This window comes from Chiloscyllium plagiosum, unplaced genomic scaffold (assembly GCF_037043375.1).
Source record: "Chiloscyllium plagiosum isolate Xiang-an unplaced genomic scaffold, Cpla_swu_hap1 HiC_scaffold_11, whole genome shotgun sequence".
In the NCBI taxonomy this organism is placed as follows: domain Eukaryota; kingdom Metazoa; phylum Chordata; class Chondrichthyes; order Orectolobiformes; family Hemiscylliidae; genus Chiloscyllium; species Chiloscyllium plagiosum.
In genome coordinates, this window is record NW_028270149.1 from 83305785 (window position 1) to 83332102 (window position 26318).

The 26318-nt window shown below is 43.1% G+C and overlaps 1 protein-coding gene across 2 annotated transcripts in view; it reads right to left on the reverse strand.

Annotated features, from left to right (window-relative positions):
- Positions 1-1618: 1618 nt before the first annotated feature.
- The window catches only part of LOC122557073 (diacylglycerol kinase eta), a 223800-nt gene continuing 199100 nt past the window's right edge, over positions 1619-26318 (reverse strand). For both annotated transcript variants that reach the window (XM_087992244.1, XM_043704350.2), the window contains exons 22-28: positions 25576-25710; positions 23756-23922; positions 21310-21421; positions 16562-16651; positions 10956-11075; positions 8933-9035; positions 1619-4437 (exon numbers count right to left, since the gene is read on the reverse strand). In XM_087992244.1, coding sequence (XP_087848370.1) covers positions 4385-4437; positions 8933-9035; positions 10956-11075; positions 16562-16651; positions 21310-21421; positions 23756-23922; positions 25576-25710 — 780 coding nt within the window. In that variant the 3' untranslated portion in view covers positions 1619-4384. The remainder of the gene's footprint in view (positions 4438-8932; positions 9036-10955; positions 11076-16561; positions 16652-21309; positions 21422-23755; positions 23923-25575; positions 25711-26318) is intronic.

The following is a 26318-nucleotide window of genomic DNA, read 5'->3' on the forward strand; positions in this document are numbered from 1 at the left end:
GAAGGTGGGACCTTCATGGTAACATCAGTCAGTGGGGGAGCTGAACCCACGCTGCTGGAATCACTCTGCAATGCAAACCAGCCACCCAGCCAGCCAGCAGAGAGGGAGTCGTAAAGAAGGTTGGAAATAGAGAGCTGAAAGACAACTGGCTTTGAGCTGTAAATGGTGCTTCTACCTTGGGTTGCTCATGTTTGTAAGAGAAGAATTTGAGATCTGTAACATATATTCATAAGTACATTTACACATAACAAAAAGTATTTTTGATCAGTCTGTTTGGACTTACTGTAATATACCCCACAGTCAATCTGGACATTCAGGCTCAGAGGTAGGGACATTATCAGTGTGTCATAAATATCTTTAGCACAAACTAGAGTCAAACAGCATGGAAACAGACCCTTCGGTCCAACCAGTCCATGCCAAACATATTCCCAAACCAAACTAGTCCCACCTGCCTGCTCCTAGCCTATATCCATACAAACCTTTCCTATTCATGTACTTATACAAATATCTTTTAAATGTTGTAACGGTACCCACATCTACCACTTCCTTAGGAAGTTCATTCCACATGTGAACCTCTCTCTGTGTTTTAAAAAAAATGCCCCTCACCATTTTTAAATCTCTCTCTTCTCACATTAAAAATATGCCCTTAGTCTTGAAACCCCCATCCGAGGGAAAGGACACCACCATTAACCCTATCTATACCCCCTCATGATTTTATAAACTTCTGTAAGGTTGCTTCTTAACTTCCTACATGAAATCTTCTGTCCAATCACATATTGCTAATAGATTGGACACAAGTTCTTAGACCAGCCCCTCCCATCACCCCCTCCCTTTCACATCACCCCTCCCCCTCACACAGTCCCCTACCCCTCACATGACTCCTTCACACTATCTGCTCCCCCACACCATCCCCTCCCATCACTCCATCCCCTTCACACCACCCCACCTCACACCATCCTGTCCCCCTCATAGCTTCCCCTCCCTCACCCTCACTCTGTCCCGCCCCTTCAGACCATCCCTTCACATTATTCCCTCTCCCTCTCACAACCCACCTCCTATTACTCCCTCCCCTTCACACCAACTGACCTCACATCACCCCCTCCCGTCAATCTTGATGTTTTTAAGCAGCTTGTTGCTATGGTCTGGGGTGCGTTACCCGACACAATGCTGGAAGCAGATTCACAACTCATTCGACAAGGTTACAGCTGCAGGCTTGTAAGGAATGAAGGGGTGGGGGCTGTAGCTCTTTCATCACGGGCATGGAGGGCTGAACAATCATACTCTGCATCATAGCATTCCCTGATGTGATTTCGGCTCATGTACTGCGTTTCCAGACAGCCCTTTCATCAGCTTCATGACCTGACACTTACTCAGGTAATCCCATTCCTGTCTGCTTCAATCATTCCCACAGATAATATCCCCAACCCTTGGCACACCGTGATGCCCATTCTCAGATAATAACTCTGGTCCATTAGCCTCTCCTCAGATAATTACCCTATCTCCAGCAGCCCCTCCTCAGTTGATAACCCCATCTCCTATCACTCCTTGCCCTCTACAGCCTTCTCTCCAAATAATCCAACCCCCATGCAGGCAGAGAGCAAGATAGCCACACACAGTCTTTTCATCATCTCTGAGGTTTTGTTTTATTACAATGAAGTACCTTTGACCTCATTCCACATGTGCAAAACAAAATTAAAGGAATTTCTTTATAAATCATCTCTTAGGCATCAAACAATAAATAAATCTCCTGGGTTTGCTCTTTATACAACCAAAGTGCTACATACAGATGTAAACAATGTGGAGCACAGTCGGGGGTTCGCAAAGCACAGACACTCACCAAGACGTTACTGAGCCACGTTGAAGACAACGTTTCAGTCACATTCCCAGCTCAGAGCGGGAAGAGGCTAAGGCGAATGTAGGAATTCAATAAAGAACATTCATTTAAGTCAAATCTCCCCTGGATCAAGGGTGTTCCAAAGCGCCTTACAGCGAATTAGGTAGTTCTGAAGCATAGTCTGTTCTAATGTAGGAAATGCAGCAGCCAACATATACACAGCAAGATCTCATAAACAGCACTGCAATAATGACCAGACAATTGGATCCAGAGATTGGTTCAGGGATAAATGGTGGGCAAGGGTTTGGTGATTTGTCCCAGCTCCCACCCCACTCCACCTTCTGCTGCTCTTCCAATAGCGCCGTGGGATCTTTCACATGAATCTGAGCAAGCAGGTATTGCCTTGTCTTAACATTGCATCAAAAAGGAAGCACTTTCAACATAGGTGCACTTCCCCCAGTACTAAACTCAGCTGTGAGACAATGTGTACAAGTCTGAGATGATATTCAAGTTATACGTGTGAGATAATGAGAAAATGAGATAATGTACCCGTCCCATCCTGACACAAAAGATGGGAAAGAGAGACACATTGAGGCCCCAGTCACACAATTAAATTTACAGCAAGTAACCCGGTGACTGTGGTTTATGGCAACCCAATAGAGAATGGTGAAAGGGTTTGGCTGTTTGCACAATATACAGCAGTTGCAGCAGAGCTGACAGCATGCGCTTTGAGTGTGACGAGGGGAAGCAGAGGTGCCAACTCCAGTTTTACAGTCACTACTCCATGAAGCAGGCCAGAGTATGTCCACCAGTGGCTCTCCAAGATCAGAGGCCACTGGGCAAAGTTATGTTGCTGAGCAACGTTCCTGTTAAATGCTGCAAACTAAGCAATCCTAAAATAGGGTCAGAGTGAGCTGCTCTCAGGACGATTGGAAAAATCAAACAGCAATTTTCTCGTTGCTCCTAGGACCAGGAACTGACCCAGCCAAGGAGGATTCTGCCAGAATCCAGGTAACACATCCAGGAAAAGTGCACTGGAGGAAGTGCTTGGTGTGGATGCTACTCCACGTGGGGACTTGCAGATCATGGAATAATCTGATGACTCCCATAAAAATACATTTTAAAACCATGACATTTAATATCAATCATGTATTGTGAGCATATCGGTGGAAGTCACAGGAAGTACTGACTATGTTGGGAAGTTGAAGACTTTCAGGTATGCTAAAGCTAATTCTGCATCTGGATATTCCCAGTTAGGTACAGAGTAAAGCCTCTGCTATACAATCCCTTTCAAACACTCCCAGGACAGGGACAGCACGGGGTTAGATACAGAGTAAAGCCTTTTCTACACTATCCCCATCAAACACTCCCAGGACATATTCAGCACAGGGCTAGTCACAGAATAAAGCTTCCTCTACACTGTCCCCGAATAAACACTCCTAAAAGGAGACGGAGTCCATGACTTGCAGACTGTACGAGGGGAAGGTGATCAGTGAAAATCATCCCCTCTCCTTTAAAGGGGTAGCTAATTTCTAGCTGAATGTCTCGATGGCCCTCATCCTTAGATAGCACTGCTGAACTGTGCTGTGATTCATACATTCAGTCCCTACTCTTTAGCACAATGAATAACTTGCTTGGACATGAACACTATTCACCAGCACTCGGGACACGGCAGCACACCGAGCAGGAATCACACTTTGGTAAAGATTGACGTTTTGATTGTCACCATAACATGGTACCATAGATTTATCAGGATAATTCCATAGCCACATGAACCTTCATTGTCAGAGTCCATCAGGTAAGGGAGCTATGTCTTGTGCTTGCCCTGTAACCACTGTGAAGCAGAGGACATGGCTTGAAATGGTGATGGTTCATGGTGGGCAATATTAATGAAGGCTTCCCACCATTCAGGGTGAAAGCATAACTTCAAGTTCTGAATTAAATGACAGCTCCCCAACATTATAAAGGCATTGAGTCAGTCACAAAGTCATGAGTTTTGACTGTTGGAATCACAGGCCTGGGCCAATGAATGATCCACCTTCTTGCGGACGACGAATTCAATGTTTCAGATTAAATCTGATTGGAGCCACAGACACAGAGAATTGCACCCATGTGGCAGTGCTCCAACACTTTGAGCAAAGATCAGTTCTATTCATGGACGATCGACTATGTGACTCCCTGCCATCGAGAAGCTCCTGTACTCCAGACGGAGGTTCCTGTTAGTCACAGTTTTGCAGCAGTTACAATGGCGACCCCTGCAGCCATGATCAACAGGTGGGATAGGTTGTGAGATGTGCCTGGCCATGCAGTGCCGAAGCCTTAAGGAGGAATTGCACAGGGAAGAAGTTCATTCTCTTTGACATTCAACAACATGGGAGTACTACTGATGTCCTCTAGGCAGCAAAGTCAGGCAAGCAGCCCATGAAGAATCAAAAATCAAATGCAGAAACACATCCCATTACAGTACTTGAAATATTTCAGCAACAATCGCCCTCTGGTTGCTTGTCTGGTTGCTACAAATCAGAGGTGACTGCAATTTGACCGATCTCTTTAATACCATGCAGTATACGTGTCCTGTGGCCCACCTTGGTTGTCCCCGGATCCTTAAAAAAAATAAGAATAATGTAATTGTTTCAGGTCTATCTCCTTCACCAAGTAAACAGAATATTCCAGAATATTGGTCAGTTCCCACTGCTAAAATGATAGGACTCCTGTTCCAGATTGTCAAGATGGTAAGTTGTCAACTGGGGTGACTGAGGCTACTGTCTTCTATCACAGGGTGTGACAGGGTGAGGGAGTGAAGACTGATGAGGTGACTGAGTGAGGTATGAACAGTGTGGAGGTGAGGATTGAGGGGGTAAGGAGTGATGGGGGTGAGGAGGTGGGGAGTGATGGAGTGAGGGGTGAGAAGTGAGAGGTGTAAAGGGAGAAAGATGAGGAGAGTCATGAGTTGACAGAGAAGGAATCAGCTGAAAGAGAGTGGGAGGCATAAAGCATTAATTCATGAACAAATTAATACTATATTTTTCATGACTGTAGGATATCTTAAAGCAGATGAGACCATCTTAAGTGTACTCACTGTTGTGATGTATGAAATGCAACAGACCATTTGCACAAAGCAAGATCCCACAAACAGTGATACATAATAATGACCGGCTATATCTCTTAAATGATATTGACTGCGATATAAATATCGGCCAGCACCAGGGAAGGATCCCTTGATCCTCTTCAAAACAATATCATGGAAATATCACCCATTTTGGAAGACAGAGAAGGTCTTAGTGTGATGTATCATCTGAAAAACATCACTACATTGTTAAATGTCTTGGCTGGAGCTTGAACCCTTGAGTTTATAACTCAGAGGCAAGAATGCTGCGCACTGAACCATAGTTAACTATCTCATCAATGACATCAGTATATGTTGGCAAACCAAAGAAGATGACATGCAGATTTATTGATCAAAATGAGCAAGTTTTAACAGAAGTGGAGCAAAAACCTACAGCCGTTTGAATTTCAGATTGCTAGGGAACAAGTAACTAGTGTGCAATTCTAGTTTCCGCCCCTCCCCATCCCAGTGACACTGATAACAAAAAAAACACCATGTTGAACATCATAAAGCTGCAGTCACTATTTTGAAATCCATGGAGCTAGATATCCCAGCATGCAATTACATCTTTGTTGCAGACATTTACTCTGATTTGCCAAAATTCTCAAGAGTTTTAAATGAGCTAAAAGAGAGAAAAAAAGTAATTTTCATTGCTATGGGATGGAGTCTGGGCTGAGGGAGGGTGGACTGGGACATTGCCGGACTTTGTCCTCCTGACCCCATACTAAAGGACACTGGCTCAGCTATGATAGCTATCAGAGTGCAGTGACCTGGATACAGCTAAAGGATTTGAAAGCTATAGTGCATGAGGGATTGGAAAGTGTAATGACCACCAGAGCATGTGTCGCACAAAGCACAAGCATTTGAACGATCAGAAGTGAAATTGTGTTGAAACACCTCATAGTGTAGAACATGGTGCATTGTAGAGAAGAGTTTATTTCTATCACATTTTCCTTAATTTACAGTTTGAAATGATTTTCTCTCCGGCTGAACACTTACCATACTGGATAGTGCAGATAGGAATATTGTAATAGCATGGAGGTGCCTAAGAGTGCAACATGTGATTTGATAACAGGCTGAATTTAATTGCCGATTCTCTAATATTTGAAAGCTTTCTGATATGGTTTTGCAAATTTAGCATGAATAAAGCATGTTTACAAAAAGAATAATGAAGGCTTTTCAGTGAAAGTACAATGAAGTGCTAGAAACTGAAGAACCCCTAGGATTAGACAACAGGAAATGTGTGGTACGAGTATCAATTGTAATTAAATTGTACTGAGGCACTGCATTGTGAATTATGCCTTTTGGGGTAAAGTGAAATTCCATTACACGTTCTAAAATTTTCAATTTGAAGTGATTTTCTCTTGGGTTATAAGCCTGAATGAAACGTACATTGTAATTATTAAGAGTATTACAATTATGTTGAGACACCTGAGAGTGAGGATTTTTGAGTAAAGACAAGCTGAATTTTAATGGAAATTTCCGTAGTTTTCAGGGCAAAATACTTGATAATCTCTTTCATAAATTTTCTGAATAAAGAATTCTTTTTGTAGTAAGATAAAAATGGTACTGAGGGGTGCATTCCAGAAAGCGGAGTTAGATTGTGATGTTAGATAGCACTTCTGCACACAAAGGCTGTTCATTCCAGGGGACAATTGTGGTTTTTAAAAATGCCTCAAATAAAGACAAGGAGAAAAGCTGCAGTATAGAGTCAGACACTGGATCTGATTGAATGTCTGATTAGCCTCCTTCCATTCCACTAACACTGTTCAAATGTGACCACTTTGGACAAGAATTCCAAGGGTGTGGGAGTCCTGAAGAAAGCCAACAATGAAGGAAGAACATAAATCAAACTGCACTGAAGCCAACTCCATCTCAATTTCATAGTTAGGCCTTGTGTATCACAGACAGCTTCTTTAAAACATGTCATTGTGACCTGCTTGAGGTCACCATTATTATTATCTGAGTAATTTACAGGAAGGAATGGAATGAGGGAACTGGCCACAGCTAACAGGAATATCAGGTGCTGCCTTGCCAGCTACAAAAGGTCATGATATTCAAACATCTGTTGTGCAAAAATGTCCTTGCAGTCCCCTGGCCTGAAGGACTGCAGCCATACTGACACTTCACTTGTGCCTCATGTCTGCACCATCTCAGGGAAGAGCAGAGCCCTGCTTAGCAACAGCTAACACACCAGCACCCTACAAGATAGTGAATACACTCGATGTCTGAAATAACGGCTTCACTCATGGCCCAGAAAGCATGCAACACTGAGGTGAAGCTGAAGGAGACTTGCCTTCACCAAACTGTCAGGGTGAGTTCTGGCCCAGCCTTTGCCCCCTGTGTGTTTCCCTAGCCTAAACTGCTAGGGCTGAATGGCCTCCATCTGCACAGTTTGACTCTGAGTGGCGTTCAGCATCCTGTTACAAATGTTCTCACTGTCTGCCATGGTGGGTACAGTTTATTTTCAATGTGAAGTTGGATAACCAGTCTATAACTGGAGTTACACAGTGCACACACTGAGGCAGAAGTACCTGCCACTGTGATAATCTCAAACTGCCTGCCTGACTGCATTATAATCTCACACAGCCTGGCTGAGAGTAAGAAATCTCAAAGGAAGTGATATGGGAAAGACTCCAAAAACAAATTGCTCATATCTCAAGTAGGGACTGAAAAAATCTGACAGATATTCCTGCCAGTGATGTCAATTCAATAACAAGTGTGGGAACAGTGGCCAGATTTCTGAGTTTGAGTTTGATTTCTTGTTGTTACATGTATTGCGATACAGTGGAAAGTATTGTTTTGCATGCTTGATTCACAAATCATACCATACAGAGTGCATCGGGGTCACAGAACAGAATGCAGAATACAGTGTTACGGCCACAGAGGGAGATCAAAATTAACATTTGAGAGGTTAGAGTAGTGGCCATGCAGGCTCTGGTCAGAGATGTGTATGTTGACAATTCCTGATGGCTTCCCTTTTAAATTTTGTCACAAATTGTTAAGAATGGAGTGGATGTTTAGTTTTGGTGGTGACAGATAGTGGGCAGAAGCAGCTCAGCCTGAGGCCATACACACCCTCAGATCTAGCCTTCGAAGGTTACTGCACTGGCTGTGGATACTAGCTTGATGGTTGATGTTGAAATTTGAACTACCTGTGATTATATTTCTTCTTCCTTTTATGTATGTGTATCATCACTTCCCCTTTTCAGAACCCTTCAGCTTCCTGTTACAGTTTCTATCATTTCCAGTCACATTGTACACTTTAATCTTGGGGCATCATTAAGATGTTTAAGTAAAAGGTGTCCCAATATGATAGTTCAAAGAGATGAGTCATTTCACCTATTATAAATGTTTCACTAGCATCTTGCATGTATTGGGCTTGGTGGCTAAGTTTTGGTGCCCATCAAGAGCACCAAAACTTGCTCTTAAATATGCTCTTAGCAATTATAATTGCCAGCATTCCAAACTTTTTCTGATTGGTTTTCAGGCTACTTTTGGATGTCTGTAATTCTAAAATGTAACGTAAAACATGAGGGATAATTTTACTGCAAATGGTGATGTGAGCAGAGTACATGCACACACCTATCCTTTGGCCGATATTGGTGGATGGAAGTAAACATTCCACTTGTTTTTAAGGCCTGCATTTGATTTTTTTTTTAAAATGCCAGAACATGAATGTGTTGTTTGCAAGTCAGTGGATAGTTATTCCAGATTGTTTACCCTAGGGACTAAACTGCTAAGATCATGAATTGCAATTGAGTGCAATTCTTCCAAAAGCACCCTCACCCCTAACCCATTGGTCAAGTTGGGTGGATGGTCAGGATGAACATTTCTCCAAATATTTCAATAATATTCAAAAGATTCTCAGAGCTGACACACACCAGGAGAAAGTGGAAGGAGGTCCTTGAGGTTAGAGCTTCATTACGTCCAATTATTTCATTAAGAGTCCAAACAAGTTAATTGCTCTTGGTTTATAATTCTGGACTCACCCAGCAAAGAACTGTTTGACTTTTGCTTCTGGAGTTTCTCCTTCCTCGACATGTTCTTTATTCTTATCTTAATGCTGCTCTTGTTGCTTCCCTTCGAATGCTCCTGAGAAGAGAAAAAGAAAATTATATCACAAGGACTCCGCCCTTTCATTTGTTCTGAGAAAATAAAGGACCATGAGCAAAGATACTTGGCATATGAAGTGAATTGCTTTATCTCCTTCAGCCTGGATAAACCTGATCACCCCATCCTCCATTCAAACATAGCAGGGTGCCAACAAGACCAGCAATGTACAAATGGGCACTTTCTCTCTTCTTGCCTTCATTCCTCATGTGTGATCATAACTCAGTTTAGACTATGCCTACATGATAGATTTATCCAGTCACACACCTGGGTATGTCAACCCTTGGACAATATGCTCTGACACTCAAGCCAATGACCCGCAACTCAGTCCTAGTAGCTGATGTTATGATTAGATACCCTACAGTATGGAAACATGCCCTTCAGCTCAACAATTCCACACTGACACTCCAAAGAGTAACCCACCCATAACCATATTTACCCCTGATTAATGCACCTAACACTATGGGCAATTTAACTAGGGCCAATTCACCTGGCCTGCACACCTTTGGGTTGTGGGAGGAAACCGGAGCACCCAAAGGAAACCCGCACAGACATGGGGTGAACGTGCAAATTCCACACAGACACTTGCCCGAGGCAGGAATCGAACCTGGGTCCCTGGCACTGTGAGGCAGCAGTGCCACCCACAAAGGGTTATCTCAAGGTGAATAAATCCTAGATTCTCTCTTTCAGAAAACAGCATAAGCAGAGTACATAACTTGTAATTATGCTGTGCCTGGCAGGAACAGTTGACATGGGAAAGCCCTCAACCTCTGGGAGACTTACTCACCTCAACTCAAGCTCCACAGTGTCCTAATTGATCGAGATTGACAGTGATGTCAACACCCTGATTACTGGGAGGTGAGCCAAATGAAAGGTGGTCATCTTACTATGAGCAAATGTAGATCCTAAGCCAAGCTTTGCTATTTGAAGTAATTTCGGATTTATACCACTGACATAAACATTATGCATAAGTCCTGTGTTATTGGGTAAGCTCCAAAAAAGGTGCAAAGACAAATGCAACACATCCTTAGTCATGTAAATTATGGATATGGGACAAGACATTTAGGACTGAGATGAAGAGAAATTCCTTCATCCAGAAAGTCATCAGCCTGTGGAATTCTCTCCCACTGAAAGCAGTTGAGGCCAAAACATTGAATGTTTTCAAGGAAGAATTATATAGGGTTTTTAGGGCTAAAGGAATCAAAGGGTGTGGGGTAAAAGTGGGAACAGGATTGGATGATTAGCCACATCATATTGAATCACAGATCAGCCCCCAAAAACCAAATAATTTCTATGTCTCTACATTTCCTTGCTGCCCATACTGTAAATCAGTGAGAAGCTTCCTTTTACTTAAGGTGCATCATAAAAGGGAGGAGTGATAGATTTAGTCACAATGACCAGGAGGTGAATCATCTTGACTATCCCATTCAGGAACAGACAGAAAGATGCTGGTGTTGTTACTATCCATAAAGGATGATAGCAAGAGAATAAAAAGTATGCAAATTGTTCAGGTAATGTCATTGGCAGATATAACATTTTTGAATTGTATATTGGTAGAATTTAGTCAAAAGGAGGAAGTGAGCATTAATTAGTGAATCACTAAAATAAAATTGTTAGGCAGTGAACATTTTTCATGTGTTTCTATATATAATGTTGATTAAAGTGTATCACGCTTGATTCTGGTTCTGTTCAATGAGCTTTCTTGAGTACAACAACATCAGAAATTGATGTCATACAGAGAACGTAGAGAGTTTTTTGGTATCCTGTCTCAAACACATCAAGTGAATGACACATTGTGTGTAGGCAGCAGGTGCTATTGAGATCCATGAGCTTTACATTGCCCGAATGAGGGATTAGTTGGCTTTTATCTTCTGGAGAACCAACCTGTACAGACTGACTCACCTCCACATCACTTGTCTGGATAACATGCCCCAGCCAGTGGAGCTCAGCCAGCTTCTGGAGGTCATTCTCAACATCACTTAGCGAAGTCTGCAATTCCTCTTCAAAGGGGGCCTCCAACTCCTGTATAAAGAAAAGATTTACAAGGATGTTGCTAGGGTTGAAGGGTTTGAGCTATAGGGAGAGGCTGAATAGGCTGGGACTGTTTTCCCTGGAGCTGAGGGGTGACCTTCTAGAGGTTTATAAAATCATGAGGGACATGGTTAGGGTAAATAGACAATGTCTTTTCCTAGGGGTGGGGAGTTCAGAACTAGAGGGCATAGGTTTAGAGTGAGAGGGGAAAGATATAAAAGGGATCTAAGAGGCAACCTTTACACGCAGAGGGTGGTACGTGCATGGAATGAGTTGCCAGTGGAAGTGGTAGAGGCTGGTACAATTACAACATTTAAAAGGCATTTGGATGGGTATATGAGTAGGAAAGGTTTAGAGGAATATGGGCCAAGTGCTGGCAGGTGGGACTAGACTAGTTTTGGATATCTGGTTGGTGTAGTTGAGCTGGACTGAAGGGTCTGTTTCCTTGCTCTGATTCTATGACTCTATAAATGTAATAAAGTGAACCATTTAACACAGTTCAGAAACAGGGACAAGTGGCAGCATAAAATGTTCAGTAATACTCCCACAGGCCCAATGTTGGGCACTATGCAAACTTAGTTTGAATCCAATTCCAAAATACAGTAAACCAATCATACAACTCCTCAGTTCCACATCACAAGTCAGCTTTTTAGCTCCTGCTAGGACTGGGAATGGAGATAGGTGGGTGCTAAAAGAATCTGATAATTAATGTGTTAGTTCCCCATCTCCATTGAAAGACAGATTCCAAGACTGTGCAGTACAATGTGAACTGGCTTAATTTGATACACAAGAGGGTGCTAGGTTGCTGCTACAATCCTCACCACTCCTTAATGAATGTTATACAACTTAATTACCTCTCCTGTTTTCTATTTACTAACAAATTCATTTAACTGGTTTAAAGGGATACCTCCTTTCTTGACTTAAACTTACAGAACGTAGGGAACAAAACTTGACCTGACATAGCCTGAAGTGACATTTCCTCTCATTAAGGACATGTTTCATCATTGATCATGAATTGAATTTTCTCCTTCAAACATTTCTGACTGACTCTGACAGAACTCTTAAGTGGTTTCAGGCACACTTTACGTTGGAGTAACTATTAGTAACTCATTGATATCCCATCTATCCAATTCATCAGTCTCATTTGATACTTCTCAACTGTTTCCACCTTCATTGTCCCTGAAGGTAAAACATGATCTGTCTGTACAAATCTAATCTTTCAACTTCCAAATGTTTTGACCATACACTGAGGACCATATATGTTTATGACACTGCCCAGTAGCCACTTGATTGGTGACTTCAAGCCATTTCAGGAAAGATAGGTGGGACACCATATACTCACTTAACTTTTTTCGGACACATTTTAATAATGTGATCACAATGTCTCCAATTTGTTTTATAAAACTTGAATGCTTTGTCTCCTCTGTCCAAACACCATTGGAATAATCAATTCTCAGGGTAAGTCTAGAAGCAATGCAGGCAGGAATGAAGGCAAATAAGCTGACAAAGGACTGAAGTTAAGCCATAGTTATAGTTAGGGTCATCTGCAGAACAGCAAAAAGGCTCTTTGGTACATTGAGCTTGCCAGTCAAAAACAAGCACCTCGCCTGTCCAAACCAATTGACCAACAGTTGGCCAATAGCCTTTCATGTCTTGGCATCGAGGAGCACCTCTAAATATTTCTTCAATGTTATAAGGGTTTCTACCTCAACTACATGTACAGACAGTGAGTTCTAGATCCCCATCATCTTCTGAGTCATACGGTCATCGAATCATGCAGCATCAAAACAGGCCCTTTGGCCCACCATGTCTGTGCTGACCAACAAACACCAAACTACACCAATCCCATTTACCTGCACTTGGTCCATAGCTTACAGTGCCGTAACATTTTAAGTGCTTGTCCAGATGCTTCTTAAATGTTGCGGGAGTACCTGCCTCCACCACACTCTCAGGCAGCACATTCCATATTTCTACCACCCTCTGGGTGAGAAAAAGTTTCCTCAGATCTCCTCGAAACCACTTATCCCACATCTTAAACTTATGTCTCTGGTCTTAGACCCACCTGTTATGGAGATTAGGTTCTTATAGTCTACACTAAGCCTCTCGTAATTTTGTTTACCTCAATCAGATCCATCTTCCCCCCCACCAGACCCTCCCTGCTCCAAGGAAAACAGACCCAGCCTATCCAGTCTCTCTTCATAGCTGAAATTTCCATCCCAGACAACATCCTGGTGAATCTCCTCTCCACTCTCCCTCGTGCAATCAGTGGGCGGCACGGTGGCACAGTGATTAGCACTGCTGCCTCACAGTGCCAGAGACGTGGGTTCATTTCCCGCCTCAGGCGACTGACTGTGGGGAGTTTGCACATTCTCTGGGTGCTCCAGTTTCCTCCCACAGTCCAAAAATGTGCAAGTTAGGTGAATTGGCCATGCTAAATTGCCCGTAGTGTTAGGTGAAGGTGTAAATGTAGGGGAATGGGAATGGGTCTGGGTGGGTTGCGCTTCGGCGGGTCGGTGTGGACTTGTTGGGCCGAAGGGCCTGTTTCCACACTGTAAGGAATCTAATTCCTCCAGTAGTGTAGTGACTAGAATTGCACACAGTTTCCATCTGTAGCCATATGATGTTTTATAAAGTTGTAATAAGACTTTCTTGCTCCTATATTCTACCCCATGGCTAATGAAGACAAACATTCCATATGCCTTCTCTGCCACACTGACCATCTGTGCTGATATCTTCAGGGATCTATGGACTTGTACACCAAAGTCCCTTTTTTACTCAGTAGTCCCTAGAGACATAGCATTCATTATGTATCTCCTTCCCTTATTATCTCCCAAAATGCATCTCCTCACACTAACTAGGATTAAATTCCATCTGCCATTACATTGCCCAATTTACCAGCTGCTCAATATCAGACTGTAGCTCAACTTCACCACTATCAACAATACTAACGATTTCCCTGTCATCTGCAAATTCAGTAATTATACTTTCTGCATTCACATTCAAGTTGTTAATGTACATAACAAAAAATCCCAGGTTCAATCCCACTGGTCACAGGCTTCCAATCACAAAATCATTCCTCCATTATCACCCTATCATTCCTGTTTACAAATCAATTTGGATCCAGTTTTCGTACCTCCCTTGGATCCCATGGGATATTATCTTTTGGAATAATCTTCCACATGGGACCTTGACAAAGACCCTACTGAGGCCCATATAAATCACATCAACTGCACTGCCCTCAATATATTTAGTTAACCTTTCAAAAAATTCGACTAAATTAGTCACAGAATCTCCCTCTGACAAGTCCATGCTGACCGTACCTGTCCACCTCCTGACTTTTTCAGGATGAATCCTATCCCTCAGAATGTTTTTCAATAATTTCCCTAACACTGACGTCAAACTGACTGGACTTCACCAGTTTCCTCATTTCCCCTCCCCCCACCTTACCCCAGTTCCAACCTTCCAGCTCAGCATCATCCTCATGACCTGTCCTACCTGCCAATCTTCTTTCCCACCTATCCGTTCCACCCTCCTCTCCAACCTATCACCTTTAACCCCGCCTCCATCCACCTATTGCACTCTCAGCTACCTTTTGCCCAGCCCCACCCCCTCCCATTTATCGCTTCACCCCAGAGGCTCCCAGCCTCACTCCTGATGAAGGGCTCCTGCCCGAAATGTTGATTTTCTTGCTCCTTGGATGCTGCCTGACCTGCTGTGCATTTCCAGCACCACTCTAATCTTGTCTCTGATCTCCAGCATCTGCAGTCCTCACTTTCGCCTGGTCTGTAATTACCTGCCCTATCCCTGTTGTCCTTTTTGAACAAGGGAACCACACTAGTTATACTCCAGTCACCTGGCACTTCACCTGTGGCCAACAAAGTATTAAATATCTTCGCCAGGACTCCAGCATTCTCTGTCCTTGTCTCCTATAGCAACCTGGGATGCATGCCTTTTAAAACGTCGAATAATCTCCTTTTTTATCATAATGTGCTCTCGATCATGACTGTTCTAACTGATATTCACAGCTACAATGTCTTTTTCCTTTGAACATAAAGATGAGAAATATTCATTTAAGACCTCACCCACATCCTCTGGCTCTACATATATTACCTCTTTGGTCTCTCTTGGGCCCCACTCTTTCCTTGGTAAATTCTTCCTACTCTTTCCCTGGCAATCATTGGGTGAAAAGGTTTCTCCTCACATATCCTCTAAACTTCCTGCCCTTTACCTTAAACGTATGCTCTCTGGTTAGTCTTCTACCTAATGTACAGTTCCTTCCTGTCTACTCTATCCATGCAGCTCTTAATTTTATATACCTCTGAAACTCTCCAGCCCAGACAACAAGCTGGTAAATCTCCTCTGCATTCTCTTCAGTGCTATCATACCCCTCCTGTAATGTGCATTCCAAAACAGCATACTATTGTAGCTTACTCAACATCTTATACAGTTCCAATATAACCTCCCTTCTCTTAAATGTGATGCCTCAACCAATAAAGGCAAGTAAACAATTTGTCTTCTTAACCACATTGTCCAACTGTTCTGATGTCTTAAAGTCTTAAATACATCCCTCCATGTACCTCTGATGCATGATGCTTTCCAGGATTCTACTGTTCGTCATGTGGATCGGGGGATCGGGGTCTAATGCTGGCAAATGGGACTAGATCGCTTTAGGATACCTGGTTGACACAGATGAGTTAGACCAAAGGTTTGTTTCCATGCTCTATAACTCTATGCCTGGATGTATTCCCTTGCCTTCTTTGTCCTGCCCAAGTGCATCACCCCACACTTGTCCAGATCGAATTCCATCGGGGATCGATCAGCTCTTCTGACCAGACTCTCCATATCCTCCTGTCATCTAAGGCTATACTCCTCACTAGTACCATCCCGTTAATTTTCATATTATCTGTGAACTTATTCAACAACCCTCCTCTGTTTGTATATAAATTACTTATCTAGCATGAACAGCAAGGGCCCGAATACTGATCCTTGTGGAATCCTACTGGTCACAGGCTTCCAGTCACAGAAACGCACCTTGACCATCACCCTCTGTTGAGTTCTGATTTCAAGCTGGAACTACGCAGGGCAAATCTCTGACAACGACATGCGGTGGGAGGCTCATTCATTGGGGTGTTATGAGATTGAAGAAGCAAATCGTCTGCGATTAGTCTCAGACAATTGCTGGGAAGGGGGATGGAATTGATGGCGAGGGAAAGACACTTATGGCTTGAGCTGAAGATAGTGTCTTCAGTCTCCTTATTGTTCAGTCAAAAGGAATCTCCAATTCATCAGAAATTCAGGATATCTGGCAACTGAGAAATACTCCTAGCATAGAGTTCTCATCGTATTATTGAAATTGTTGCAAGAAATTTACCCACAGCAATCTCCTGCAAATAACAATGATATTCAAGACCAAGTAAATGATCTGAATGAGTAGCGTGTTGATCAGTGGCTCGTATTGGCAGATCTAGCTCACGTACCAGTAATTTCCCATCGAGAAGCGCCTTTGTCTCTGTGCACAGGGCTTTTACACTACTGAAGACATCCACAACTGCATTCCTGCTCATAGCCTGAAAGAAACACAAAACCAAGTTATGGGACCAGAAGGCAGAGGTATCCATCATTGTGTTTACAAAGATCAGGTGGCATGGTGGCTCAGTGTTTAATTCCAGCCGTGGGCGACTGTGTGGAGTTTGCACATTCTCCATGTCCTCTGGGTGCTCTGGCTTTCTCCCACAGTCCAAAGGTGCACAGGTTAGGTGGATTGGCCAGGCTAAACTGCCCATAATGTCCAAGGATATGCAAGCTGGGTGGATTAGCTAGAGGAAATGCAGGGTTACAGGGAAAGGGTTGGTGGGGTGGGGGAGGTCTGGGTGGGATAGGGTAGATGTGGACTTGATGAGCTGAATGACCTGCTTCCAGACTGTAGGGATTCTATGAGGGGCTGCTGTCCATTGCAGTTCACAAGGCACTACCTGTGGAAGAAGGGAAGAAAACTGGCAAAGTGCTCCTTCCCAGAATGCGCAATCGGACTCCAAACAGACCGAAGCCAGAGTGCAAATCCTCTCTTTCCCGTGTATCCCAAATTGGCATAAGGGAGCCGGATAGACTTTCCAAAGGCAGTGCAAACAAGCTCAAACTTGGTTTCAATTAAATTTATTACTTGCAACTAAATAATAACAAATGTGCAGTATTTTGAGGTTAGTTGATGAGTCCTGAGCAGAGTTTCTTTGCATTTGCTAATCAAACCGAGTAGAGAAGGTCCTGTGGCACTGTTGTAACATTCCTAGCTCTGAGCCCATTGGACTCAGGTGTACTCCAGAGATGTGTAATAACACTTCTGAACAGGGTGATTCGAAAATATACATCACCAATGATATATCTGTCATGGAAGCACAGTATGGATTTTCACAGACATCTCATATTTGGGAGAACTGACCATTTTAGGCAGGCTATATTTCTACCTGTACAGGTGGGGGGGCAGGGAACATATGGGAATCTTGAATGCAGAAAGGAGATTTGCACTCAGTGCTGGCGTAAAAACTTTACCCTGTAATGTGGCAGTTATAGATCATTAGATAGGTCACAGAAGGTGCTGTTTGAAGATAGATAATGTCTGTAGAACTATGACAATGCAAAGTTTCTAAAATGGCTTTGAAAATTGAAAAGAAAAGCCTGTTCATACCCGGGGGATTTGAAATAGAATTCTTTGGCACCAGATATGGTCGATTCCTTGCGAGCTCCTGCATGCAGATCTAAGTTTCCAATTTCCTACAATCATTCTACTCTCTTCATACGTAATAGTATACTTTTCAAGTTACTAGTAACTATGACTCACAGACTCTTAACATTCGCCTGTACCTGTGTTTTTGTTTACTTATTATTTATTATCTATGCTACTTAACTCTGAGATCTGCCTGTGTTGCTCACAAGACAAAGCTTTTCACTGTGCCTCGGTACACGTGACAATAAATTTAATTCAATTCAATAATGGTTGTTTGTTGACATAATCTCTAAGTGACATAATTACAGTAATATGAATGCTTGGTTGTTATCACAGCCTATCTTTATCTCAGTGGGAGGAGGTACTGTCTGTAGGTACACAGTCTGATTGACACTCAGAGGTGTTTATAGAATTAGCTGTTTTTGTTGTCAAGTTCTGAATATAAATATTTATTTTTATACCAGATTAACTACTTAAGGGAATTTAAATGTTTTGAATGTGCTTTCATGAATGTAATGAGCACTGTGATTTGTATTTAGAATTTAATTTGGTCTCAGTATGGCCCCTGACATCAAACATTGGTAGAGACTGGATGAATTAGCATGTAACCTATAAGGGAAAAAGATGGTAGTCAGATAGAATGGGTTGGCATGAGTTGACACTAAGTTGGTCGAAGAGTTATGAGAGGCTACACATTGTCATGTGTTAGCATGTTTTGCCAGATTGAGTGGGTGTTAGGCATGAAGGATAGAAAGGTAAATATTTAACAAAACAAATAGGACAAAGTCCTAACGAGCTAGTACAGGCCTTTAAAGAGCATAATTTGTAGAAGCAGAAGTAGGCCATTCAGCCCATTGCGTCTGTTCTGCCATTCAATAAGATCATTGCTGATTTGCGAATCCTTAACCCCACTTTCCTACCAATCCCCCGTAACCTTTCATAGATCATAGAACCCCTACAGTGTGGAAACAGACCATTCGGCCCAACAGGTTCACACCGACCCTCCAAAGAGTAACCCACCCAGACCCATTCCCCTACCCAATAACTCGACATTTAACCCTGACTACTGCACCTAACCTACACATTCCTGAACACATTGGGCAATTTAGCATGGCCAATTCAACTAACCTACACATCTTTGGACTGTGGGAGGAAACCAGAGCACCCGGAGGAACCTTTAATTCCTTACTGATTAACAATCTTTCTATTCCTGCCTTGGATACGCTTAATGGCCCGACCTTGATAGCCTTCTGTAGAAAAGAATTCCACAGATTCACTGTCCTCTGAGAGAAAAGGTTCCCACTCATCTCTGTTTAAAAGGGGCAATCCCTTATTCTGAGATTCTGCCCTCTGGTCCTAAACACACTCTCAAGGGGAAATAATGTCTTTGCATCTACTCTATCAAGTCCACAAGAATCTTGTATGCTTCAAAAAGTTTGCCTTGCATTTTTCTAAACTCCAGTGAGTGCAGGTCCAACCCACTCAACCTCTCCTCAAATAACAGGCCCCTCCATACCCAGTATCCACTTACTAAACTGCCTCAGGACTGCCTCCAATGGCAAAACATCTTTCCTTTGTCACGGGGCTCAAAGCTGTTCACAGTATTCAAGCTGTGGCCCAATTAGTGGCTTGTATTATTTTAGCAAGGTCTTCCAAATTTTATCAGAAAAAGAAACAGAAATTGCTGGAAAAACTCAGCAGGTCAGGTAGCATCTGTGGAGAGAAAGCAGAAGTTAATATTTCAGGTCCAGTGACCAATCTTCACAAGAAGTTCTAAAAAAAGGTCACTGGACCTGAAGCGTTAACTCTGCTTTCTCTCCACAGATGCTGCCTGATCTGCTGAGTTTTTCCAGCAATTTCCATTTTTGTTTCTGATTCCCAGCATCCACAGTTTTTTTCTGTTTCCTTTTCCCAATTTTTTAATATTGTGTTCACTTTGAAAGAAAAACCAACATGGCATTTGGTCTTCTGCTGAACTTGAATACTAACTTTTCATGACTCGGCCCCCAAATCCCTCTGTTCAGTAGCTTTCCGCAATCTTTCTCCATTTAAATAATATTTGGCTTCTCTATTCTTCTTGGCAAAGCACATAATCTCATACCTCCCCACATTGCATTCCATTTGCCAAGTATTTGCCCCTTGTATAACCTGTGTATATTCTTCTGTAGACTCTTTGTATCATCATCACCACATGCCACCCCACCTATTTTTTCTGTCATCTACAAGTTTTTTTTTCTCAGCCAGGTCCTTCATATATATTGTAAATAATTGTGGCCTCAGCACTGATTCCCACCCTAAATGCCCCCTTTATCCCAACTCTCTGTTTTCTATAGCATGTGACTGCCGTTCATCTAGGCCTGGGTTGGCTTGTCTGACTCCATTCTGCACACACATCTCCCTGTCAGAATGAAGTTCCCACCATCTGGGGGCCTATTCTCACAAGGTGGGTGCCTTAAATCAGGAGTGAAAACCTAATCCATTGAGTCATTGATGATAAGTAGAAGTCATGAAAATAGGAGCAGAAGTAGTCCTTTACCTTACTCTGCCATTCAATAAGATGGCAGAGTAAGGCGGCACGGTGGCACAGTGGTTAGCACTGCTGCCTCACAGCACCAGAGACCCGGGTTCAATTCCCACCTCAGGCGACTGACTGTGTGGAGTTTGCACGTTCTCCCCGTGTCTGCGTGGGTTTCCTCCGGGTGCTCCGGTTTCCTCCCACAGTCCAAAGATGTGCAGGACCAGGTGAATTGGCCATACTAAATTGCCCGTAGTGTTAGGTAAGGGGTAAATGTAGGGGTATGGGTGGGTTTCGCTTCGGCGGGTCGGTGTGGACTTGTTGGGCCGAAGGGCCTGTTTCCACACTGTAATGTAATCTAATCTAATCATGGCTGAGCATCCAACACAGTATCCTGTTCCTGTTTCCTTTGACCCCTTTAGCCCTAAGAACTATACCCAACTCCTTCTCGAGAACATTCAATGCTTTGCTCTCAACCGCTTTCTGCGACAGAGAATTCCACAGACTCCCCAATGTCTGGGTGAAGATATTTCTTCTCACCTCACTCCTAAAAGGTCTACTTTGCATCCTTAGACTATGATTCCTGGTTTTGTAAACCCCGGCCATTGAAAACATCCTTCCTACGTTTACCCTGTCTGGTCTCGTTAGAATTTTTTAGGTTTTTATGAGCTCAACCCACCATCCTCCCCATTCTTCTAAACTCAAGTAATACAATCTGAATCAATCCAGTCTCTCTACATATGTCAGTCCTGTCATCCCATGAATGAATGAACCATTTCCTCCTGACGATGTTTGATGGGATAGTGCAGAAGCAGCTTACTTTACACATTGGTCATAACTCCTGATGTTGTTTGAAGACCTTCTCCCTGGGCTGACTTGTGATGGATCAAAGTGGAGCTTATCAAACCCATTGAAGGGACATTACCCCATTCCAGGAATCATAGTCTCAGTATTTGGAGCTGGGGGGAAATTAAATAAAGCTAACTTACCTCAGGAGTATTTTGCTTTGGCAAGACTTCACTAAGTACATGGGAGCATCCATTGACTGCATGGGCCAACTCCTGCTCAATGATCTTCTGTCTCTCAGCTGCATGGTGGATCCTGTAAAACAGAAAGAATGGGGTAATCTCATACTGTCACTAGAAGATATTCAGCATTAATCAGCTGGAGAATGTAACGGTCTCACTGAAAGTAGCTCTGGAGTACCTCAGAAACCGTTCATTTTTTGGATAGCTGACCTTCTCTCACCTCAACGATAATTCCTGATTATTAAATGTACTGCTGTTCCAAGCTTTCTCTCTTGTTGCCTTCAGTCACCAAAGTCTTACCTGATATATTCTGCCTCTGGGCAGAGGTGGGTACTGTAGATGCTGGAGATTAGAGTCAAGAGTAGATAGGTGCTGGAAAAGTACAGCAGGTCAGGCAGCATCCGAGGAGCAGGAGAATCGACATTTTGGGCAGGTGCCCTTCATCAGGAAGGGCCTTGATCATTCTGCCTCCGACCTGCACAGATGTTGTGACTCATTGCACTGCACTCTGCACTAAAGGCATTGCCATAACGTCTGACTCTATCAGATTTCAGGAGATGTCTCAAACTGCCGGGCTTTGGTCCTTGCCCTGACGGCATTTGGCGATATAGACTATCTTTCCCTATACCCCTTCCCTTATCCCCTCCTCCTTTCCCCTGGTGTTATCTTGCGCTGTAGGCACTGACCTTTCCCATGATCTTTCGGAGTAGACTGTGATCCTTCACAGCAATGTTCAGTTTCACATATATTTGACCTGTCTTTGATGATTTCCTGAATTTCCATCTCTTTCTTTTGGCCTGCATTCGTTTCTCAATAAAAAAAATAGTCAATGCCTTGAGCCAAGGATCTCACAGCTCAGGGCAATTGGAAAGAAACATTCCCAATCAGTAAATTGTGACACTGGCCAGGCCCCAAACACAACCTTATTTAATTCCTACACGCAAATGGGTTTCTCCCAATCCATTGCTTTCTTCATGGCACATCAGTGAAAGTCAAGACCTTCGCAGAGATGGGTCTGACTGTGGGTGGGTAATTAATGAATCTCATTAATGATAGTGTGTGGGTGATCAATGTATATTGTGAACACAAGTGGATGGCGTGATCGATGAGCATTGTTAATGATAGTGGCTGATTGATGAATCTCATGTTTGATAATGAGTAGATGATCCATAAATTTTGTAAATGATAGTGGGTGAGTAATGAGCATCCTTAACTGTACTGGCTTTGTCATAAAGATGTACAGCTTAGAAACAGACCCTGCAGTCCAACTTGTCCATGCCGACCAGATATCCCAACACAAACTAGTCCCACCTGCCAGCACCCGGCCCATATCCCTCCAAACCCTTCCTATTCATATACCCATCCAGATGCCTTTTAAATGTTGCAATTGTACTTCATCTGGCAGCTCATTCCATACACACACCACTCTCTGCGTGAAAAAGTTGCCCCTTAGGTCTCTTTTATATCTTTCCCCTCTCACCCTAAACCTATGTTCTCTAGTTCTGGTCTCCCCTACCCCAGGAAAAAGACTTTGCCTATTTACCCTATCCATGTTTCTCATAATTTATAAACCTCTATGAGGTCACTCCTCAGGGAATACTCCAGGGAAAACAGCCCCAGCCTATTCAACCTCTCCCTATAGATCAAATCCTCCAACCCTGGCAACATCCTTGTAAATCTTTTCTGAACCCTTTCAAGTTTCACAACATCCTTCTGATAGGAAGCAATATTCCAAAAGTGGCCTAACCAATGTCCTGTACAACTGCACCATGACCTCCCAGAATATTCATGTACTCTGAAAAGGAGAAAAGGAGGAGGAGAGGGGACCTAATTGAGGTATACAAGATAATGAGAGGCATAGATAGAGTCGATAGCCAGAGACTATTTCCCAGGGCAGAAATGACTAACACGAGGGGTCATAGTTTTAAGCTGGTTGGAGGAAAGTATAGAGGGGATGTCAGAGGCGGGTTCTTTACACAGAGAGTTGTGAGAGCATGGAATGCGTTGCCAGCAGCAGTTGTGGAAGCAAGATCATTGGGGACATTTAAGAGACTACTGGACATGCATATGGTCACAGAAATTTGAGGGTGCATACATGAGGATCAGTGGTCGGCACAACATCGTGGGCTGAAGGGCCTGTTCTGTGCTGTACTGTTCTATGTTCTATGTTCTATTATCCAATTGCCCAGAATTGCACGGTTAGTGGCCTAACTGATGTCCTGTACAGCCGCAACTCCTGTACTCAATACTCTGACCAATAAAGGAAAGCAGACCACTATCCACCTGTGACTCTTCTCATATTGATAATGAATACTCATTCGAAACTTACTAACGGAAGTGATGGGATGGTTAATGAATCCTGTCAATGTTAGCCGGTGACGGAAACTTTTCGAATCATGATACCTACCTGTTGATCAGTGTTTCTGCTGACTGTGCAAACTGCTGCATCTCAGCCATCTCGTCCTCCGTGAGAAATTCCATGGACTGCTGAGAGCTCAGGCGGGCCCGAGTCACCTGTCTCAGGGAGTCTCCTTTCCGTTTGTCTTCCCAAGACTTCAAAGTGCTTTCAAAGGCCTGAAGAGGAACATGCGAAGGACCCACAAGGGGTTAGCCGTAACATTTCAGAGCTTCCTACATACATTTCTCTGTAAAGAAACTACCATCAACATAACAAAGGTATTTCTCTCCTTTCCTTTTTCTCATTTCCTCTTCTTTTACGAATAATGTTCTTGTCTTTACCTCAGTAGCTCCTTTGCTAAAACATTCCAACATCGGGTTGCCATGGGTCAGAATATTTAATCCAATGTCCTCCTTTATCCTTCCTGAGTACACACATTTGATGTACAGGTACATGTGACAGGGTTCATTCTACACTCTTCATCATTCACCCTAAATCGTGCTTCATCTGCATTGTTCCCCTCCTTTCTGCATCATTTTGTTCCATATCCCTCGAGTAATTTTCCAAACAAGCATTTTAACCTCACATGAAAGCTCAATGCTGCTGTGTATTAAGCCTCACTGCCTTTTTTCACCCGCTCTGTCAATGAAAGTGTCAACCTTTCAACATTTATCTTTACTCCTAAGAGATGAAAAAGCATCCGGCAACCTTAAATAATGCATGTGTTTTCTCATTTGCTTTGAACGTTTTTTAATAAAAATATTGCAGGTGGGAGTAAAGATTATTTCTAGTCAGAGTCAAGAATTGTCCTTTTAGGTAAAAACTCATCCAATCGGTTTCCAAAGGCGCAGGATACCATGAGGATGAACATATCACAGTTAGAGACAAAAATAGTCTTATTGTCCCTTCATTAAGATTACGCCTAATCTCCTAACCCTCCACCTTTTTGACCTCTCCCAAATTCTTGACATTCCCTGTGAGATATGTGGACAGGATGGACAGTGGGGATGGGGCAGTTGGATACCAGGTAATGGAATAACCTAAAATACATTCAACTCTTTCTTTTCACTGGAGCAGAGGGGGTGGAGATATAACCTTATAGAGGTTTGTCAAATCATGACAGGTATAGGTGAGGTAAATGGTGGGTATCTTTCCCCTAGAATGGGGGAATTTCAAGAATAGGAGGCATGTTCTTTAAGGTGAGAGGAGAGAGATTTAGGAAAGACATGAGGGACAACTTTCTTACACAGAGAGTGGCTGGAGTGAACTTCCAGAGGAAGTGATGGATGTGGGTACAGTTATGCAAAGACATTTGGATAAGTACACGAATAAGAAATGTTCAGAGGGATATGGGCCAAGTGCTGGCTGGTGGGACCAGTTTAGTTTGGGATTATGGTCAGCATGGACTGGTTGGGGACCGGAGTTTCCATACTGTGTGACTCTATGACTCCATAACTAAAGTTGATAAAACTAAGTGCAAGCTTTAAAGGATTTTACATCACTAGCCCTGGATCTTTCCACCCCTCCACTCTTACCAGTAAGGGTATACTTACTCTCATTGTTCACTTCTCACACTGAGCTGTACACGCATTTGATGATAAACCAAGGTTTCACACAACAGCAGCATTAATAAGGATCCCAAAACTCAGTTGCCCAATTACCATCATGACTCTGCTCAGGGCTTTGCACACCTCACTGCTGCCACCTCGACAGAAATCCCACTCGGTGCACATCAGGAATGATCGCAATCCCCACCAGCACTCTACAAGCTATCTGAATGCTGCATATATGGGTTAAAAACAACAGTGACGACAGTCCTGAATACTCACCCTGTCTCTTGTTAACATTTGGGCCCTGTTCTTATGTTGTATCTTGATAATTCCTGGAGGTTGGATCCAGGCTTCACCATCCACCTGAACTGGCACTCCCTCATCCCCACTGATGGTAATCTTCACCATACGACACTACAAGGCAGGAAATTCAAAACAAGCCTTCATCTTCGGAAAATCAAATTCATTCAACATGGAAGGATGTCATTCAGCCCATCATGCCTGTGCTAAATCATTCGTTAAGCTATCCAATTAGTTCCATGCCACTTGTCTATTCCTTTCATCCAACAAAGTATTTATTTTATAAGTACTTACCCAATTCTCTTTTAAAAGCTGCCATTGAGTCTGTTTCTACCACCACCACAGGCGGTGCAATCCAAATGCAGGGAAATTTGGCGAGATGGATCTGGTTTCCCAATAGAACACAAAGTGGAATGATAGAAGGCTGTTCGACTGACTGCAGGCTGGTGTCCAGCGGTGTAGCACAAGGATCAGTTCTGGAACCCTTATTTGTTTGTTATATACAGAGGATCCTCGATTATCCGAAGGACACGGGCAGGGAGTATTTCGTTCAGTTAATCGAATTTTGGATAATCGAATGCCGGATAACATCATTTCATCGAACATCAGGACCTTGTGATCTTGCCGGATAATCCAATATTCGAATGCCAGATAATCAAGGTTCCTCTGTACATAAGTGATACGGTTGAAAATGTGGAGGAATGTTAAGCAAGTTTGCGAGA